The sequence below is a fragment of the Macadamia integrifolia genome, chromosome 2, assembly GCF_013358625.1.
Source record: "Macadamia integrifolia cultivar HAES 741 chromosome 2, SCU_Mint_v3, whole genome shotgun sequence".
Classification (NCBI taxonomy): domain Eukaryota; kingdom Viridiplantae; phylum Streptophyta; class Magnoliopsida; order Proteales; family Proteaceae; genus Macadamia; species Macadamia integrifolia.
In genome coordinates, this window is record NC_056558.1 from 26,611,173 (window position 1) to 26,631,568 (window position 20,396).

The 20,396-nt window shown below is 33.4% G+C and overlaps 2 protein-coding genes across 2 annotated transcripts; both read right to left on the reverse strand.

Annotated features, from left to right (window-relative positions):
• Positions 1-1,614: 1,614 nt before the first annotated feature.
• Positions 1,615-14,356, reverse strand: LOC122072173 (isoflavone reductase-like protein). Its single transcript, XM_042636743.1, has 5 exons — positions 13,899-14,356; positions 3,035-3,180; positions 2,713-2,953; positions 1,993-2,196; positions 1,615-1,873 (listed from the first exon to the last, which is right to left on the reverse strand). The coding sequence occupies exons 1-5, from the start codon at positions 14,074-14,076 to the stop codon at positions 1,707-1,709; spliced, it is 936 nt and encodes a 311-aa protein (XP_042492677.1). The 5' UTR covers positions 14,077-14,356; the 3' UTR covers positions 1,615-1,706.
• A 1,591-nt stretch (positions 14,357-15,947) lies between these two features.
• Positions 15,948-18,404, reverse strand: LOC122068751 (phenylcoumaran benzylic ether reductase POP1-like). Its single transcript, XM_042632637.1, has 5 exons — positions 17,980-18,404; positions 17,636-17,770; positions 16,702-16,939; positions 16,339-16,542; positions 15,948-16,226 (listed from the first exon to the last, which is right to left on the reverse strand). The coding sequence occupies exons 1-5, from the start codon at positions 18,160-18,162 to the stop codon at positions 16,060-16,062; spliced, it is 927 nt and encodes a 308-aa protein (XP_042488571.1). The 5' UTR covers positions 18,163-18,404; the 3' UTR covers positions 15,948-16,059.
• Between the last annotated feature and the right edge of the window lie 1,992 nt (positions 18,405-20,396).

Genomic DNA, 20,396 nt, shown 5'->3' on the forward strand with positions numbered 1-20,396 from the left:
TTCTAAATGTTATATTCTCTTACTTATTTGTTCTCTCTCTCTCTCTCTCTCTCTCTCTCTCTCTATGTGTGTGTTTTTTGCCTCTTCCTTTATTGTCTTGGTAGTTTGATTTCTATCCTTGTTGTTGATTGAACAAAACATAATTGTGTTCTGACGCAACCCAAAATATGACTGCAATAAATATTGAATGGCTTCAGGGGTTTTTCATATCACAAGAATCTGTGTTTCACCAACTACAACCTCAATTGGTGTGACCGCGGCACGACTTATCCCCATCAAGTGTTCATGATTTGATTCATGTATGAAGGTATCCTACAGTAGGTGTATCAATTCTAGTGATTAACCATTACGATAAAGTTGTATATTCTTATTTATTTGGTATTACGTGCAAAAGGGTAAGAATTCATTATTGATTAAGATTCTAAGATTTGACCCACAGCTAATCTAGACAAGAATTATTTATCCAATTGTAAATCTATGTAGTCATTAATCCACATAGTACAATAAGGATGGATCACTTTGAAAAGCTTGTCAAAGATTCAAAGTGCTTACCAAAAACAAATATTCAAATTGCGTTGCTCAAAGTTTTTTCATATCTACATGTATCTATGAAATAATATTTTCAAGGTTTTATTTTAATTTGTTAACGAATACACTCTATAATGTACTATATGTACCATGTAGAAGCATTAAAATTTTTAGGAGGAGAAACGAAGACATGTTTTGAATGAGATTTGCATCCAAGATATTAATCAATGTAATAAGAAAATTAATATTTTCTAAACTTGCTCTTTGGGAGAGGTTTTCCAAGCGGTCCAAACCCTAAATACTTAGTGAGAAGTCTTTGCTTGTTTGAGTTTCAAACCCTAAAAATCTTGGAAAAAAAAATGTTCAAATGGTTTTTGGTTTTTGGTGCAAGTTACAAGGGCACTACACGAGTGCAAGAGCCACTGAAGGGTCAGACGAAGACCCACACGAGAGGGCATGCGCTTTGGAACAGTGCCAGCTTAATTAAATCCAAGGGCAGGTTTTCAAACCGCCCCATACCCCATCCATTTATATAGTAATTTGTAATAATAATAGTAGTTGTAGTATGAGTAAGTGGACCTATTGGGCCAGTATGATCAGGTGGTTGGAAACTTGCAATATCCCATTCTTTTTATAAAGGAGAGAGAAAGAGAGAGAGAAGAAGGAGATTATTGTTTAAAAAATTAGAATCCGTTGATTGGAATCGGAATTGATCATGATCGATCCCAATTATGGACATCTTGAAGTAGTTGATTCAAGGGTAAGTAGTTAATTCAAGGGTTTTAGGACCAAATTGTTTGGGTTTTCAGATCTGAGCCCTCAGGGATTCTAAGGGTATAAGACCAATTACTGTCGATTTTAATCCAATCTGAATCAGAATTGGTAGGGGCTGATTTAGATTGTTTTACTCACTATAATTTTTATTGAAACAAACAAGTGAATCTTATTCTACAATAACATTTTCTTTTCTCATGCTCACTAAGAGGTCGCGGGATCGAGTCTCATGGCTGTTATTAACTTCTCCTCCCTAACTATTAAAAAAAAAAACGTTTTCTTTCCTTATATTTTTACAGGAAAAATTTGAGGGAATCAGCTGAACCAATCCATATTTCTGTTTATTCTAAAATATATCGCTACTGTGGGAAGAGTAAAATGCAAGCAAAATTTTTCTTTAACATTCAAATGAACTGATTAAGGTATTCATCCACGGTTGTGTATTTCACTTCTGGGTAAAGCTCAGAAGCCTCCACTCCAATAGAAGGATCAATTTCATACTTTGTGTTGTCTCCCTTGATGAAAACTGAATGCCCAATTGACAAAGAGGTATTGGTCGGAAACTGAGACTCTGCAATGGCAAGAGATGAACAGTAAAAATCAGAAGAGAATAATCTTTTCAATGAAGCAAGAATACGTCTCTTGCACACGAGAGTACTTAATCTGAAATGTATTGGTTTTGAAACTGACCTTGGATTTTCTTAAGAACCTGCTTCTCTGGAATGTAAATCTTTTCAAGGGAATTGCCAATCTTCTTCTCCCACAGGTAGATAATGTCATTAAAGGAGCAAATGTTAGCTGGGGGTTTAATGTAGATGATCTTGTTCAAGGTTCTGGGGTCATCCACAGCTTTAATGGTATAACTGGCAATATCTTCCTCCTTCACAACAATAACTGCAAGGGCATATAAGATTGTGTTGAACAAACACCGACAAATACGAAGAAAAACACAGACAAATTAACAGATTCACACAAGACACAGATTTAACCAGATTCACACACCCATTGAAGAAAAATTACAATGGAGATCTCTCTCTCAAGAGCATCCAAACCACGACAAGAAAACTCGCCCATAAACCTTAACACGAAAAACTCCCAAATTTCCATACTTGCTCAACAAGATGATACACCACTATATACTCCTCCAAGTCAGGTCGATCCATCGGATCGTGGTCGACCGGATCAACCTATACCATACCATGGGGGCGTAGAGTGGCGGTGGCCCAACCCCTCTACAACCATCATAGATCTTAGAAAAAATTTCATTCCAATCTCCACCAAAATATGTCAGATCAAATCAAGAATTCGAGATAAACTTAAAAGATTGTGAAGAGAACCGATGGAATTCTACCAAAAAAAAAAACCTGATGGAAGAACATGAATATTTTTGAGCAGGTGGTGATGGGTTACCTTTGGGAATTCCATCTCCTAAGATAATGACTCTGTCTCTTGGAGGAGCTGTGGCATGCATCTGTCCCAAGTTATTCAGGAAGTACCCAGCAAATCTGTAGGAGCAGACATAAGTGTATGAGATCCCTTCTGCCTCGACAGCTCGACGGATCTGAGACTTCACCCTGAAGCAGGTAGCTGCTGGATCCACTGCTTCATCACAACAGTCTGAGTCATTTCCAAACTCTGAAGGGAGGAATCTCTGCAAAGTCATCCTTTTGTCTTAGACCCTTTCACAAGACCCAGACATGAGGGAGGAGAGAGAGAGCTCTGAAGGACATACCTTGACGGTTCCAGCTTCTTTAATGGCTGCAATAATCTTCACCTGGTCGGCAATCTGCTCTATTCCAACAGTAGATATCACAACATCGACTTGTTTGATTGCCTTTACCAAGCTTTCATGGTCGTCAATATCTCCCAGCATCATTGATCAAAAGGAAATTGGTCATTGAAGTTCTCATAAATCCTGATTTTAAATCAAATTTTGAGAATATTTTAGCTTTTTGTATAAATTGGATAAGAAAATTCTTTTGTGGTAAATTGTATGCATCATCTATTGTGTTATCATTTAATCGTTTATAATTTATTACCATTCGGCTTTTTCCTCTTCTTTTCTCACTTTCTTTCATGACAATCATAGCTGCTGATCTATGAGGACTATTGGATTTTCTTATTAAATTGAGTTCTAATAATTCTGAAATATGGAGTTTGAATTGTTCTGAATCTACTGGGTGGTATTTTGGTACTCCTGAATTTATTTTTAAATTTTGATTTATAATTTCTATCTTCATGATTGGTTTATCTTTTTCCCAATATCTTAAAGGGTTTTTATCTTGGATTATTTCTATCTGTTCTAATTTTTCTATGGTTTTCTTTATACTATTAGAATTTTCTAAAATAACTAGAATTAATGATGGATTTATTCCATCTTCAAAATCTATTATATCTTGTTCGGGAATTAATTCTTCATAATCTTTTATAGTGTTTTCTTCTAGGGTTATTTCAGCATTACTTATTTCTTCTTTGTTTATCTTACATTGTCCTGGTATATTACAGGGACATTCTTCAAATATCTTTTTATCATTTTGCTTAATTTTTGGATAAGGTGGATAGGTTGGTGTTTGTGTTATATTTTTGAATATTATAATACTATGTTTATTAACATATAATCCTCCTGATTGTGCTAATATAAATCCTAATCCTAATAACATATCCCAAGGACATCTCCTTAAGTAAACGTTATTAAGTGGATAGTCTATTGAATATTTATCACATACATCTTTAAAACTTATTGAAGCTGGTTTTAATTTGTATTTGTATTCAGTTTCTATTCCATCAACTGATGTTGCTATTGTTGGTTTCTCTATTTCTTCAAAATCATTTTTATCAAAGAATCTGGGGTTTATTATAGAACTAGTACATCCTGTATCAATTATGGCTTTTAGATATACTATTTTCTTATTTATTTTTATTCTACAAAGTGTCTGTAAGTTATTTAAACTATTCTTTACTTGGCAAAATATGGCCGTTTCTTTTTGAATAAATTTTGGTTTTTCAATAGTGGCTAATGTATAGTTTTCTATAACCTGGTTACTAGTACTAGGTCTATCTGTTGATCCAAATCCTCCCAGTCTTTTTATATTAGGTCCTTGTTCATAGTTAGGTAATATTATAGCCTGAGCTATTTTTTGTCCTGGTTTTATAGTCTGTGCTATTTGAGTAAAATTTCTTATTATTACATAAATATTTTCTTCATAGTCAGAATCTAAGATTCCTCCTATGACCATTAATCCTTTTGCGGCCATACTGGATTTTGTTTCTAGTTTTATTCCGTATTTTTCTAAGATAGAATATCTAACTTGAATATCTATTATGGTAATATCATTGGGTAATAATACTATTTCTATGGGTGAAAAAATATCATATCCTAAAGATCCTTTTGTAGACTTGGCTGGTTTTATTCCTCCATTCTCAATGATTTCCATCCACTCAATTCTTGGTTCTTCATATATACTTAGACTAAAGTCTTCTTTATTCTGTAATTGGGCTTTTAATATAGTGATTTCATCCTCTAGGATTTCTACTTTCTTAGTAACTATCTTGTCCTGTAATTTTATTATTTTTTCATCAATTTTTGGAATAATTTCTGATTTATCTAAGCAATTCTTACATCTTTCCTCAAAACATTTTTCACATTTATATCGTAATGTTATCCATGGATATCCTCTACATTTCTTACATGCTACATCATGTGATCCTGATCCATTTTTCCATCAATGATTATCCTCTATGCATGTATCTGTTAATACACATATGTTTTCTTCTAAATATTGTTGCATAACACTTGGTATTTCTTCTTCACTATCTCTTTCTTCAATGTTTGGATTATATATCTCTATAGATACAATGCTGTATATTGATTCTGTATTACTTAAATCATCTTCAACATCTATCAAACAGCATTTTGAATCTTGTACTACTAAAGATCTCTTTGTATCCTCATTTATTCTTCTTGGACACTTTGATGCTAAATGATCATCTCTATCACATATAAAACATCTTAATTTTCTTTTATAGATTCTATCTGGATCATACATCCTGGCATGATGATCTTTATTTAAGAATGGTCTTCTTGCATCAGATCTTCTAAGATAATATCTCTTCTGGGGTCTTTGATGGTTATAATTACTTCTTTTCTGGTATCTAGGCCTATATTGGGGTCTCTGTAGTTTAGGTCTTATATTTTGTTTTCTTCTATAGATATCTTTTCCTTCTCTTCCATATATTTGGGGTACATATATATCTTTACAAAAATTATATTGTTCTTTTTGAAATTGTTGTTGAATTTGTATAGTTATACATTTTTCTTTTAAACATTTTATAATATGTTGTATTCTAATACCTATATTATCATTTTCTGGAATATCATTTATAGGATGCCATTTTTGCCTTATTTCTTCTCCTAGTTGTCCTGGTAACTTTTGAAATAATTTATCTTTTATAGATTGTGTAAAATAATTTCCACTTATGCTTGCAAAATAATAATATTCTTTAAGAAAACTTTTTGCATATCTATAATCTGTTAAAACTAATCTTTCTAACTGTGCTAAAGCTTCAGTTTGTTGTTCTATCCGAGAACTATTAGGATCACGTCCTGTTGCTAACATATGTATTTTATTAACAAAATTATATGGGTTTGGTCCAAAAGTTTTTAAAGCTCTAAGTTCTTCTGGATATTCTACTTTGTATCTTTCCCAATTTGCTTTCATTGTTTCTCCAAGAAATGTTTCCAAATATTGGTATAATTCATCAGTTTCTTGCGGTTCTTTAAATTGTAAACAGTCATTTAAAACTTTGCTTTTCCATATATCGAGTACTGAGTCTAATTTTTGGGGGTCATGATATCCTATGTTTAATATTTTTCCTGATTCTTTTCTATCTGCAAATACTACTGGTTCTTCTATTGGTAATTTTTTCCCTCTAGGTTTATAGTATTTAAAATCATCCTTCGGTTGTTCTAATTCTGTTGGTTCTAATTTCCATCTTGGTCTATTTCCCCAAGCCATATTTGGGTTATTAGGTCCATATGGTCTTGTTTGATCATAGGTAACATCATTCATTGCTTCAATATTTTGTAATTCTTCTATATCAGATTTTAAACTTTCATTTGTATCTTCATTAATTTCTTCATTAATCAATAATCTAGGGTTTATCTCACTTGTCTCACTGATTTCACTTGTCTCACTGATTTCATCAGTAGTGTTTCCTTCTTCAATTAGTTTTTTAATAATAAATCTATCTCCTCTATCAATTAATTCTTCTTTTTCTGTTAATATTCCTGATTTTATTGCTAGATTTTCTAATCTTACTTTATCTTCTTTAAAGAGTTCAACACCTAATTTTCTCTTATATAATAATGTTCCTATTAAACCATATTTATCATATTGTTTCAATATTTTTATTTCCTCCTGTGTTATTATCCTATCTTCCATTGTCACTGTTGTTTTGATTTTCTAATTCTCTTATTAATCTGTTTCGTTCTTCATTATCTATAGTATCTGCTGTACTATTTTCAACTCCTGGTCTTGTTTCATAATCTAAAAATCTTAATCTATAGTTATTGTTACTATCTTGATATATCAGACTGTCTCTTGGTACATAAACTGTGTTGGAATCTTTATCTTCTGTTATTCTACTTAAATTCCATTCTTGTCCTGCTAATATCATTGGGTCAATTTCTGGAGGTTTTAATAATTTACTATATTTAGATCCTATTCCTTCAATAACTTCTTCAATCGAGACTTTGTAATTTGTTGTAGAATTATTAGTTATTTTTCCTATCAATCCTATACACATCATTAAATTATCTCCTTTAAACGAATCATATCCTTTTGTCATAACTTTTATTTTTATATATTTTGGTAATTCTTTTATTTTTAGTTGAAAATCTGGTGCTATATAATATAATGCTTTATTATTTGATAAGTCTACTTCTGTCATGGCTAATAAGGCTTGTCTTAACTGGGTTTTAAGATCCCATCTTTCATCTATTAAACAAATCAGAACTTTCGTTCCTACCTTTTTCCTGGCAAATCCTTTTATTCCTATTATAAATAGTCCTAGATGAAAATATCTTTTATTTGCTAATAAAAGTTTTCTAATTGATTCTTGACTAATTACATCAATAGTTTCGACTTCATCATTTGATACAGATAGAGTAACTTCCTGATATCCTGAAAATAGACTAGTATCTCTTAAAAAACTATTATGTGCATATAATTGTCTTGGGTTTATTATACGGGCTTGTTGTGTACTAAATCTAGTAATATCCGATTCAATATCAACTATTTCTTCTAATCTGATATCTTCACTATTACTATTGCTTCCACTTCCTCTTAGGATTCTTCTAATCATACTATCATCGGTTGTATTTTGAGGTCTATTATCTTGTTCTTGAATTGTTCTACTTCTTCCGGAAAATGGTCTAAATCTATTCATTTTAATATATATGGTTTTGTTGAAGTTCCTTCTTCTATAATCTTTTCTGCTGGTATAAAACTTCCATTACAAGTCTTTTTTATTATTTTTATGTTATCATCAGATGTAGATATTTTTAAATTACTTAATTTTTGTCCTATATTATCAAGTTCTCTAGTAAAATTAATTTTTGTTTTTATTGAATCTAATTCTTTTAATATCCTAATTAATCCAATTATAATCAAATTATTCTGTGTTATTAAAATCTGATCATGAGTTGCAGGTGGTTTATATTTAGTTAAACCTTGATTTTCTATAGATAATCCTAATGAATAATCTTCTAACAAAATTTTTAACTCTGTTAATTCTGGTTCTAAATTTGTCATTAAAAATTTTAAATATTTTATTCTTATTTGTTCAGTAAGTAAAATTTCTGAAATTTTATGTATTATAAAATTTTAATAAGTCTTCTATATTTGTTATTCTTGTATCAAATTGATTAGTTATTTCTAAAAATTTTTGTTCTATCTTTGTAGATAATCTTAATAATTCTAAGATAACCATTTTATCAGATTCAGTATCTTGTTGGGTTTGTTTTAATAATAGAGTAATACTTCTATTGATATAATCTAAATTTTGTTGTATTTTGTTTACTTCTGTTCTTATCTTGAAAATTTCTGATTGTAAATAATCTATTCTGTCCATTCAATAAAACTTCTTGGTAAAGCTAATATTGGATAATATCTTCTATGAGAATTTTTCCATTGATTATATCTAATGATTTGATAATTATAATTTCTAAGTAATTCTTCTGGATTTAAATAACTTTTTTGTAAAATAATTCTTTTAACTTCTTCTGGTAAGTTCTTTAATTCTTCTGAAGATTCTAATATAGATTCACAAAAATCTTTATAATATTCTACTATTATCCCTGATAAAGAGCTTATATCAAGATATTCAATTCTGAAATAATTATTATGAATTCTATTATACTCACTAACAAGATATTCTATAAAACTAAAATAATTTAGATAAACTGTAAACATGAAATAATCTTAAATACTTCTTTTTATAAAATAAACGAGGCTCTGATACCAAAGGGGGGGTTTTGGCCGGAGGGACTGCCGGTTCAGTTTTGGAAGCACAGAAGGATATGTGCTTAGACAGAGGGCACAGAAGGCACACCAGGAGAAGGGATGGAAGAAGAAGGCACACAAGAAGGATTTAAGGATATTTTAAGAATAAGATCTTTGACAGAAATGGAAAAAAAAAGAAAGAAAATTTCAGGATCGAGATATGCTAAAATCCAGGGAAATAGTGATCTCCTGGTTCTGTATAGCAATCAGAACGAGATTGGTAAAAACCTTTCTCCGATCCGGTTTTGTTTTTTTTTTTAACATAATCTAAGCTTGTATAAGACGCCATGCTCATACAACTCACATCCTCACACTGGGGGTCAACCGGTGATACACGCACAGTATTTAAGCCCAGTTCTTTTGGTATGCTAACTCAGACTGTCATTTTTAATTAAGAGAATACTTAGCCAGGAACTACAAGTCTTCCAGTTCATGTGGGACGCCATGCCAACATGATTCATACCCTCACACAGGGGTTCTGCTCTCAGGGACTAAACGGCCACCTTGCCTCAACGTCCAGAGCATAAAGACCTATTCTTTTGGAATATTACTGGAAGAACAAACAGTATGAATCTAAGGCTACATAGTCTGATTGTCAGATGTACCGATCTAGATCTAGAGCTTTAGACTACTCTCTGGTTATATGCCAGTCCTCTACTCCTGACATAATGCAGAGTTCAAGTATCGTAATCGCTCCCTAAGAAAGATCTTTGATCTTAACCTTCTTTCAGTCATTACGGAATAATTAAAATAGAATTTACAAAAATAAAGAAAAAAATTCTTCTGTCCAAATCTTACATTATATCCATTAATCCTTCTTGAGAGACTACTCACACATAATTAAATTAAACCATAAACAGAAATAATAATAAAAAGAAGAGCTTAACTGGATCTAGCAGCCAGAATCGAGAGGCTCGACTGTAGGCTTCAGTCTGATGCTAGAAGAAGAAGCTCCGATGTATTAAAAAGGAAAGAAAGAAACTTACAGGAATGTGCTACGGATTTGTACAATATTCTTTATTTTTTCTACTAGGATTTTATCTTGTGAAATAAATTTCTTTTCACCTTTAGGGTTTGTTTTAGAATATAAAGGTCCTATAATCTTTCCTAAGTTTGGGATAAAATCCCGTGCTTGGTTTACTAAGCCTATAAAGCTTTTTATATCTTTTGTAGTTTTTAATTCTGAAGGGAATTCTAAAATTTTTGTAGCTATATGGGGTTGTAATTTTATTTGTCCTAATCCTATTTCAAGTCCTAAGAACTTGATCTCTTCCTTACCTATTTCCATCTTTTTCTTTGAGACTACTAATCCATGTTTATAAAATTCTGAAAATATCTTATGAAGATGTGCTATATGTTCAAGTTCTGTTTTAGAAAAAACTAATATATCGTCTATGTAAACTATACAGAATTCTCTATAAGGTAAAAATATATCATCCATTCTTCTTTGAAATACTGCAGGTGCATTTTATAATATGTTGTATTCTAATACCTATATTATCATTTTCTGGAATATCATTTATAGGATGCCATTTTTGCCTTATTTCTTCTCCTAGTTGTCCTGGTAACTTTTGAAATAATTTATCTTTTATAGATTGTGTAAAATAATTTCCACTTATGCTTGCAAAATAATAATATTCTTTAAGAAAACTTTTTGCATATCTATAATCTGTTAAAACTAATCTTTCTAACTGTGTTAAAGCTTCAGTTTGTTGTTCTATCCGAGAACTATTAGGATCACGTCCTGTTGCTAACATATGTATTTTATTATGAGTATTTTTCCATCTGATATATCCTAAAATATGATTATTATACTTATTAAATAATTCTTCTGGATTTAAATAACTTTTTCTTAAAATAATTCTTTTAACTTCTTCTGGTAAATCTTTTAATTCCTCTGAGGATTCTAATATGGATTCGCAAAAATCTTTATAATATATTTCTACTAATCCTGATAAGGAATTTATATTCAGGTATTCAGTTCTGTAATAATCATAAAAAATTCTATTATATTCACAGGTTAAATATTCTATGAAACTGAAGTAATTTAAATAAACTGAGAACATTAGATAATACTTTTAATTTCTTCTAATAAAATAAACAAGCTCTGATACCACTAGGGGGTTTGGCCGGAGACTGCCGGTTCAGATCCGTAGCACAGAAATAATTAAATTAAACCATAAACAGAAATAATAATAAAAAGAAGAGCTTAACTGGATCTAGCAGCCAGAATCGAGAGGCTCGACTGTAGGCTTCAGTCTGATGCTAGAAGAAGAAGCTCCGATGTATTAAAAAGGAAAGAAAGAAACTTACAGGAATGATGAACTTCTTTTATTGATATAGAGATCTTGTACAAAAACTATTACAGAGCAAAAACTTATAAGAGAATTCCGGATCAGAGAGAGAGTCCCCTTCTTCTGAAGAGTTCCTCCTCTTTTATAAACAAAATTTACAAAGTATATTACAGAGTTTTTTGAAAAACAGCAGAAATGCTACAACAAGTTTTTGGTAATATTGGAATAAGAGGAAGAATGAAAGAAGCCCCAGATAATGGGATTCAGTATGGAAGAAGTTATCTAAAACAGCAAGAAAAACAGCAAAAATGCTACAACAAGTTTTTGGTAATATTGGAATAAGAGGAAGAATGAAAGAAGCCCCAGATAATGGGATTCAGTATGGAAGAAGTTATCTAAAACCAATAGATGAGCCCTTTGGGTTCAGAAGCATGTATACAGTAGGTACTGAAGAACAGATTATCCTTGATAATCTGTGGGTATCATATAACAAGATCTTAAAAGATCCATATAATAAGCAAAGAAGAGAGCATTTTATGACCAGCATAAATTGCTGTAGTTATCAATTTGCTAAGATAAAAGAAGCAAGAAAAGAAAATTATCCGTATTATGTTCTTATTGAAGGACATAATCCTGGAGTATATGATAGATGGACAGAAGTTTTACAACAATTGAAAAATTATCCCAAACACCCATGGTTCAAGGGATTTCATAAATTAGAAGAAGCACTGGATTATGCTCGGCGTAATCTAGGACCTAATTTTTTTATAACACCAGCTCTTAGACTTCCAGTGTCTAAGGTCAGGGATACAACAAGTTTTAAAGACGCATTAATCAAATGCGACCAATGTGATACAACAAGCTCAAGAATTACTGAGATACAAAAGAATGAGGCTCAGCTTAAAGTAGAACTCCAGACTATTAAAGAATCTGAACAAAGATATCATCATCAGTTAGCAGCAAAGATACAAGAAGTTGATGAGTTAAAAGAAGCTCTACGTCTCCTTCAGCAAACAAGATTGGATACAATAAACGTCCCAACACCACCAGCATATGAAAACCTCCTTGACAGAATTCAGAAGATGGAAGAATCAATCAAGAAGAAAGAAGAATATGAGAAGATTCTTATGACAAAAGCAAGTTCAGAAAATATAAAATCAAAAATTGAAAATATATTTGAAAAACATTTCTATCCAGAAGCCTCCAGTGCATCTACTGAAGACTTAGCAAAAGACAGATGAAGCCCTGCTCCATCAAAGAAGAACCAGTATCAAGCTATAACAAGTAAGAAGAATCTCTTCGATAGTAAAAGACCCTTTTTGAAAAAACAAAGTGTTTGGCCGACACTTGTGGATATGTCCAAAAAGGTGGGCCCTCAACTTTGAAAAAGAAGATCAATTATAAAAGAACACAGAAGACTTATCCGGACCTCTCCGGATTTCAAAAAACTCTGTAATATACTTTGTAAATTTTGTTTATAAAAGAGGAGGAACTCTTCAGAAGAAGGGGACTCTCTCTCTGATCCGGAATTCTCTTATAAGTTTTTGCTCTGTAATAGTTTTTGTACAAGATCTCTATATCAATAAAAGAAGTTCATCATTCCTGTAAGTTTCTTTCTTTCCTTTTTAATACATCGGAGCTTCTTCTTCTAGCATCAGACTGAAGCCTACAGTCGAGCCTCTCGATTCTGGCTGCTAGATCCAGTTAAGCTCTTCTTTTTATTATTATTTCTGTTTATGGTTTAATTTAATTATGTGTGAGTAGTCTCTCAAGAAGGATTAATGGATATAATGTAAGATTTGGACAGAAGAATTTTTTTTCTTTATTTTTGTAAATTCTATTTTAATTATTCCGTAATGACTGAAAGAAGGTTAAGATCAAAGATCTTTCTTAGGGAGCGATTACGATACTTGAACTCTGCATTATGTCAGGAGTAGAGGACTGACATATAACCAGAGAGTAGTCTAAAGCTCTAGATCTAGATCGGTACATCTGACAATCAGACTATGTAGCCTTAGATTCATACTGTTTGTTCTTCCAGTAATATTCCAAAAGAATAGGTCTTTATGCTCTGGACGTTGAGGCAAGGTGGCCGTTTAGTCCCTGAGAGCAGAACCCCTGTGTGAGGGTATGAATCATGTTGGCATGGCGTCCCACATGAACTGGAAGACTTGCAGTTCCTGGCTAAGTATTCCCCTAATTAAAAATGACAGTCTGAGTTAGCATACCAAAAGAACTGGGCGTAAATACTGTGCGTGTATCACCGGTTGATCCCCAGTGTGAGGATGTGAATTGTGCAAGCACGGTGTCTTGTACAAGCTTAGATTATGTTAAAAAAAAAAAAAAAAAAAAAAAAAAAAGGGATCGGAGAAAGGATTCTTACCAATCTCGTTCTGATTGCTATACAGAACCAGGAGATCACTATTTCCCTGGATTTTAGCATATCTCGATCCTGAATTTTTCACTTTTTATTTCCTTTCTGTCAGAAAATCTTACAAAATATCCTTAAATCCTTCTTCCTCTTCTCATCCCTTCCCCTAGCGTGCCTTCTGTGCCCTCTGACTAGCACATATCTTTCTGTGCTACGGATCTGAACCGGCAGTCTCCGGCCAAACCCCCTAGTGCTCGAGCACAATGATCAAAAGGAAATTGGTCATTGAAGTTCTCATAGGAATACAAAGGAAAAAAATTAATCTTTGCAGTATTCATCCATTAGCTACTTTACATACGAGCAAAATTTTGATTCCTGAGTTCTTGAAGCTCTCAATTAGTTTCCCTTTCTGAGGATCAGTGACTGTGCTAGCTCTGATCAGAGCGAAGTTTGGATGTCCTGCCTTCATGCTTGCCTCAATTATGTATTTACCGATATAACCAGTCCCTCCGATGATCAAAATCTTGCTTTTCCCTGCGATTGCCATTGATTGAGTTGAGGCTTTCCTTGCAACCCGGAAAACAAAAAATCAAGGCTTTCCTACAAAAGAAGTAACAGAAAATTTCCAACGTTCTTGGTATCCCCCATGAGGCAGAGAGAGGTCATATTTATAACTTAAAAAAAGCTTGATTTGGTGAAAAGACCAACTTGTTCTGCAAGTTTAAATTTCTGGGTTTGAACATAATTCACAACTGAACACTACCACTTTGAATTCTCTGCAATGATATAATCTGAAAGCGACTCTAAAAAGAATTTGATAATCTGGAAGAAACTTAAAAATTTTGTCTGCAAGTATTGCCGTGAAACATTTGATAAAAGACGACGATCCTTTGTTTCTTTTACTTATTTACGCCTCTTATATCTCTAATATCTAGGATTATTCTTCACGCTTTCACCTTTGTTCTATTTGAGAGATCCCAATTCGATTCCTTCCGCTATGCGATTGAGTTCCAGCCTACACTATTCCCTCCAAACTCGCAATATTAGCATTGTTTGAACCTTTCTGGTAATGGGTCTACTATCTAGACTGGAAGACCCATCTTTACAGTTAAAGATTCTTTGGCTTCCATGATCTTGACCTAATGGGCGTGATCTGTTCAAATCCTCCCACTAGATAGAAATCACAACTGTAACTCAGCCTAATTACCTTAACCAAGCTCTCGCGACCGTGAATATTCGTCACATTTGATGAGAGTGAGTTGATCAGTTAGTTGGACAGCAAAGAAATCCATGATTACATTTAGTGGGTAGGATGGTCTTTTCACCACTCTATGTATCGATATGTATGAATAATATTATATATGAGAAAAAGAATTAAAACATGGCACATATCAAGAATTAAAGGATGGTCTAAATTAACCACTTATCAAATTTCAGTCTGACTTAAATAAATACTCCATTTCTATTGACACACATATTGTGTTTGTCGCATGCATGGCACACTCAAGACATTGCTTTCCACTCTTCTAACTCTGAATGAACACGAGAGAGAGAGAGAGAGAGAGAGAGAGAGAGAGAGAGAGAGAGAGAGAGAGAGAGAGAGAGAGAGAGAGGAAAAAATTGCAATTATGAATAGAATATTTTAGTAAGAATAGGTGATGTCATACTGAAATCATCACTTATGTCACCTATAAAAAATTAAGGTGAGAGCTAAAATGAATCAAAAGGTTCATATTTGACATATTTGACTCGAGAATCACGGAAATTTTACTTTATTAAGTGATTTATCAGATAATAAAAAAATGGAGGATCTTGAGTACTATTTGAAATTTAGAAGAATTACAAATTATAAAAATTTTAAACAATAAAAAATGAAAAAAATGAAACTATTCCATTTAAAATAGAGTTTTTTTTTCTTTCTTTTTGGGATTTTTTTAAATATATTCAAATATTAAAAAAAATTAGAAAATTAGTTTAAACGCTATACACAATTCGGTTAAAAGATAAAGATGTATGAACATTTTAGCATATGAATTGAAACTCCCACTTCACTTACGTGAAGATTTACTGGACTCTGACTCCTTGGTTGATAGAAGTATGTAATTAAAAAAAAAATGATGCCTAGTAAAATTCTACCCACCCGATGGGGATTCAGCTCGTCTCCAACAACTAACGCTCCAACGAGTTCTCATAGCTTGATAACCAACCTATTTTTGTGAATTTAAAGTCAAACCATGGGGGCACTATACCTATTAAGTGTTTATTAGCTCCAATTTGAAAGGTTTGATTAATCAGTAAATGTTACAACTATATAGATAGCCAACTGAACTGCCATTGCCTCGTAAAGGCTACTCAACCTCTATGCAAGCAAAACAAAGAACACAGATTTTTCTCTCACTAAACAAAACACTTAAAATGTACGATAACAAACCCACATTTATTTACTAGTTATTAGTTAATTACTGACCAAAGTGCACAGCCCAAACACTGAACAGAACACACTATTCAGGAGAAAGAGTGGAGAAGAATCTCAAACAAACTGATTCAGATATTCATCGACGGTGGTGTATTCTACATCAGGATAAAGCTCAGATGCCTCCACCCCAAATGAATCCTCTATCTCGAAGTTTGTATGATCTCCCTTCACAAATACCGAATGTCCAATCGACAATATCACATTCACTGGAACAGGGGCCTCTGCGATGATGAACACAAAATAAAAAAGAAAACAAAAAAACAGAAAATGGGTAAATGAACTTCTCAATTCAAAGCAGAGAAGATGATGATCGACTTCTTTCTGTTCACTTACCTTGGATGTTTTTGAGTAATTGCTCCTCTGGAACATAAACCCTTTCAAGGGTCTTGCCAATCTTCTTCTCCCAAAGGGACACAAGGTCATTGAATGAAGAAATGTTGCCTGGTGACCTTATGTAGAGGATCTTGTTCAAGGTTCTTGGGTCATCCACAGCTTTAATCGTGTAGGTCGCAATGTCTTCCTCCTTGTTAAAAATTGCTGCAAATGAGAATAAAATGCAAATAACTCATTCAATTATAAAAGAAAGGGTAACTACATCCAAACGTTCTAAGATTCATCATGTAAGAACATGATTAATGCCATTTCTAAATGTTTGTGAGATTAAGAAAAGATGTATAAATAGTTAATTGTTGATACCTTTGGGGTTTCCATCTCCTAATATGACGACCTTGTCTCTAGGAGGTGCAGTGGCTCCGGGCTGTGATAGATTCGGGAGGAACCTGCCGGCGAAGAAGTTGGAAGAGACATAGGTGTAGGGTATTCCTTCAGCTTCAACAGTCCGGCGGATTTGAGCCTTGATCCCAAAAGCTGTCTTTGCTGGCTCAACGGCATGGACACGATCCACATCGTTCCCAAATTCCGAAGGGAAGAACCTCTGGATAATAATTTGTTAGAGCAAACATCAAGAAAAATACAAAAATAAACAGCCAATAGATTCGCACAACACAGAGATTTAACCCAAGGTTCACAAACCGGTGTGATGTGCTACGTTCTTGAGTAAAGAAGAAGTTTCATTATGCAGAAGAGGGTCCCATGCAGCAGCGAGAAAACTCGCCCTGAAATCCTAGCTTAAAAAAACCCAAAAAATACAATGACTTTCTCAACAAGACAATAGTACATTATATACTCCAAGTCATGGGGGATTGCGGTCGATCCTATCGAATCATTCCTCTGCTTTCATCACAGATCCCAGAATAACTTTCCATTCGGATCCCCACCAAAATATGCCAGAGCGGATCAAGAATTCGAGACAAACTTAACATAATTCAAAGCACAAACTCAAACACAATCATCATGATGACCTAATGAAGCATTCCAATAAGCTCATTTTAGACAAATCATGAATGACTAGAAAAAAATTAGCCCATTTTTTGTCCAGAAGAATCTTCGGGTTCGGTGGTGAAAATGACAGTGAGCTACCAGACAAGATTCTCCAGTAAAAAGGGCCATGGATAGTGGAAAATGTGAGATAGATCCATTTTCTGAAAGAGAAATGACTCGGGAGTGTTCTTCCTCGGTTCTGATCCCCTTTCCATGGCAGAGCAAATGAAACACACAAGAAAATCTTTACCTTCACAGTTCCAGCTTCCTTGATGGCGGCGATGATCTTTACTTGATCTGCTAACTGAGCGTGACCTACGGTAGAGATGACAACATCAACCTGCTTGATCGCCTTCACCAAGCTCTCATGATCGTAAAGATCCCCCTAATCCAAAGAACCAAAAACAAAATTATTAAAACATCTTCTGTGTAAATACTAAATCCCCAGCTTCAGTGCTTAAAATATATATATATATATATATATTGAAATCTTGTACCAAAAATAGTAACATAAACCCTTTTCTTCCGAGGAAAGAGCGGGAAAGATCTATTCTAATATTATTTAATGATAATTCATATTCAAATTATACTTACGTAGAGGAAGGTGACCCCAGAGTTCTTAGAAGTCTCGACGAGCATGGCTTTGGCAGGATCAGAAGCGGTGCTCTCTCTGATCAAAGCGAAGGTCGGGTGCCCAGATTTGGCACTCGCTTCCACGATGAACTTTCCGATGTAGCCAGTACCTCCGATGATCAATATCTTGCTCTTCTCAGCCATTGTCTGTTAATAGATGATATTATCCTCTTCCACAACCAAAAAGGGAAAACAGAGAACTGGTAATGGCGGTCGGAAATTAGAATTCGAGCGAGGATTGAGGTTTTGGACAGTTACAGAGTCTCACGGGAAACAATTATGGGAAGAAGCGTGGAAATGGTTTGCGACTATGGCTGTCTGCTCTGTTCTCCTGTTTTATAGAGGGAATCAAAGAGCAGAGCCTTACACTCGATATTGTAATTTTTAACCACTAACATATTTATTGGGAAAGATTTTTTTATTCGGGTAAGATTATTGGGAAAGATTTGAGAGTTCTATAACCAGATAACGTACTATGTATCCTATAAAAAGATCTAGTACAGGTAAGGGTGTTAATTGGTTTGGTTTTGGTGTAAACAGTTTGGTTCAATTTGGTTCGTTTCATATTTTATTCGATTGAAGTCAACGATTTTGGTTTTACGGTTTTTAAATGATGTTGGTTTCACGATTTTAAACAGTTTTGATCACGGTTTAATCCATACGGTTAGTAATCGGTTTTCTAATTTATTCGCATGTTTACTGAAATTTGCTTTTGTTGATAAATGTTTTAATCTTGTATTAAATTAAATGAGCCATTGAACAAGCAAGGATTTAACTACATAATATGAGTAAATTATTAAATAGACCGTTGGATAGCTTCAATGGTCATTTCTTCTTCCCTAAAATAAACCCATCCTATTTTGTTAAAACAACCAAACAATCAAGCAAAATAAAATATTACATGGAAAAAGTGAAATACAAACAAAGTTGTTAATGAACACAATTTATTGTTAGTGTTCTAAAATACTTTTTGTCCAAATCGTTTAGGGTTTTTATCTCTAACAATGATGTATGTATCGATTCTGTCTCTACCTTCATGCCCTTAACCCAAACAACCAAACAACTAAGCAAAAGAAAATATTACATGGAGAAAGTAAAATACAAACAAAGTTACTAATGAACACAACTAATCGGTAATGTTTTAAAATACTTTTTATCCTAATAGTTTAGGGTTTTTATCATTGGCAATGATGTATATACTGATTCTGCCTTTACCTTATTGCCCTTAACCTCTTATTCTATTTAATCGCTATACTTGTTAAACATGTCGGTTTTGACGGTGTAAATGGTTCGATTTTCATGGTGTCAATTCAGTTTGAAACTGACGGGGTAAACGGTTAAAACCGAACCAACCCATTTAACTAACCCGTCTTAAACTTGAAACCAGAAACAAACCATTTACTAAACTGTTTTGCGGTTTCGGTGTAAATGGCTCTGTTCGATTTTGGTAAATGGTTTTGGTTTCAAATTTATATCCTTGAAGACAGGTGTTGGATGCTCATGTGTACGATCAAGTGATCATATGTGCAGCGGATTCAAACTGATTTTGATACAACATTTTGCCTTCATCACACAGTTATGCACATAGCACGGTCGTGTATATGATGACCTTTGGCGATGACTATGGGAAAAAAGAGTTTGAAAGGCAGCGTGGCCTCTGCAATTAGTTACATAGAGGGACGAAAGGACTATCTTGCCTTTAATGAAAGATATACCTATCTCGTATGTGCATGCCACCAAGACATCTTGCTTGTTGTTACTTTCTTATTTTGCTGTTCAATAACATAATTTTCTTAATTACTGGTTATAATGTTTTAATAGCATTAACATATTTCTTTGGGTTAATAATTAGAGTAATGATATTTTTGTAAAAAATGGAACCATTGTTAAAAAAATGTTTTAGAACTGGTTTTACCATAAGCCATTGTTGTTGTTCTTGAGTTTTGAAACCAATTTTGGAATAAATTTACCAAACGCCATTTTATAGTCAAAGAATACAGTCTCAGTTAAATAACAAAAATAGAAGGTTCTAGTAAAAAAAGGCATTTTCAAAACAGAAACATTACCAAACATGGTGATAAAGTCTAATTAGGATTGAATTCCTCTACGGTGCAATAGGACCTCTGACACACATCCAACGATCAGAAAAGGTGATCACACGCACTCAAGGTGTTTTTAAATGTTGAATTTGCGCTAAACACATTGTTATGCCACAAAGGATCCAAGTCCAGTTGGAAATACCCCAACTTCTTGCCAAGCTTCAAAACATGAGACTCTCAAAACATTTACTTGAGTTGGACTCTCAACCTGGACAAAAAAGATTGAGCTGTAATTGGGCTTCAATGGGCCCACCCCTACAGTCTGTTGCTTGGGTCCAC

Coding starts and splice junctions, on each gene's coding strand:
- LOC122068751 (XM_042632637.1), bottom strand. CDS start 18,162: ATGGCTGAGAAGAGCAAGATATTGATCATCGGAGGTACTGGCTACATC. Junction 17,771..17,979: donor CTGGGGTCACCTTCCTCTAC/GTAAGTATAATT, acceptor TCTTTGGATTAG/GGGGATCTTTACGATCATGA. Junction 16,940..17,635: donor AGGAAGCTGGAACTGTGAAG/GTAAAGATTTTC, acceptor ATTATTATCCAG/AGGTTCTTCCCTTCGGAATT.
- LOC122072173 (XM_042636743.1), bottom strand. CDS start 14,076: ATGGCAATCGCAGGGAAAAGCAAGATTTTGATCATCGGAGGGACTGGT. Junction 3,181..13,898: donor CTTCAAGAACTCAGGAATCA/AAATTTTGCTCG, acceptor TTTCCTTTTGAT/CAATGATGCTGGGAGATATT. Junction 2,954..3,034: donor AAGAAGCTGGAACCGTCAAG/GTATGTCCTTCA, acceptor ATGACTTTGCAG/AGATTCCTCCCTTCAGAGTT.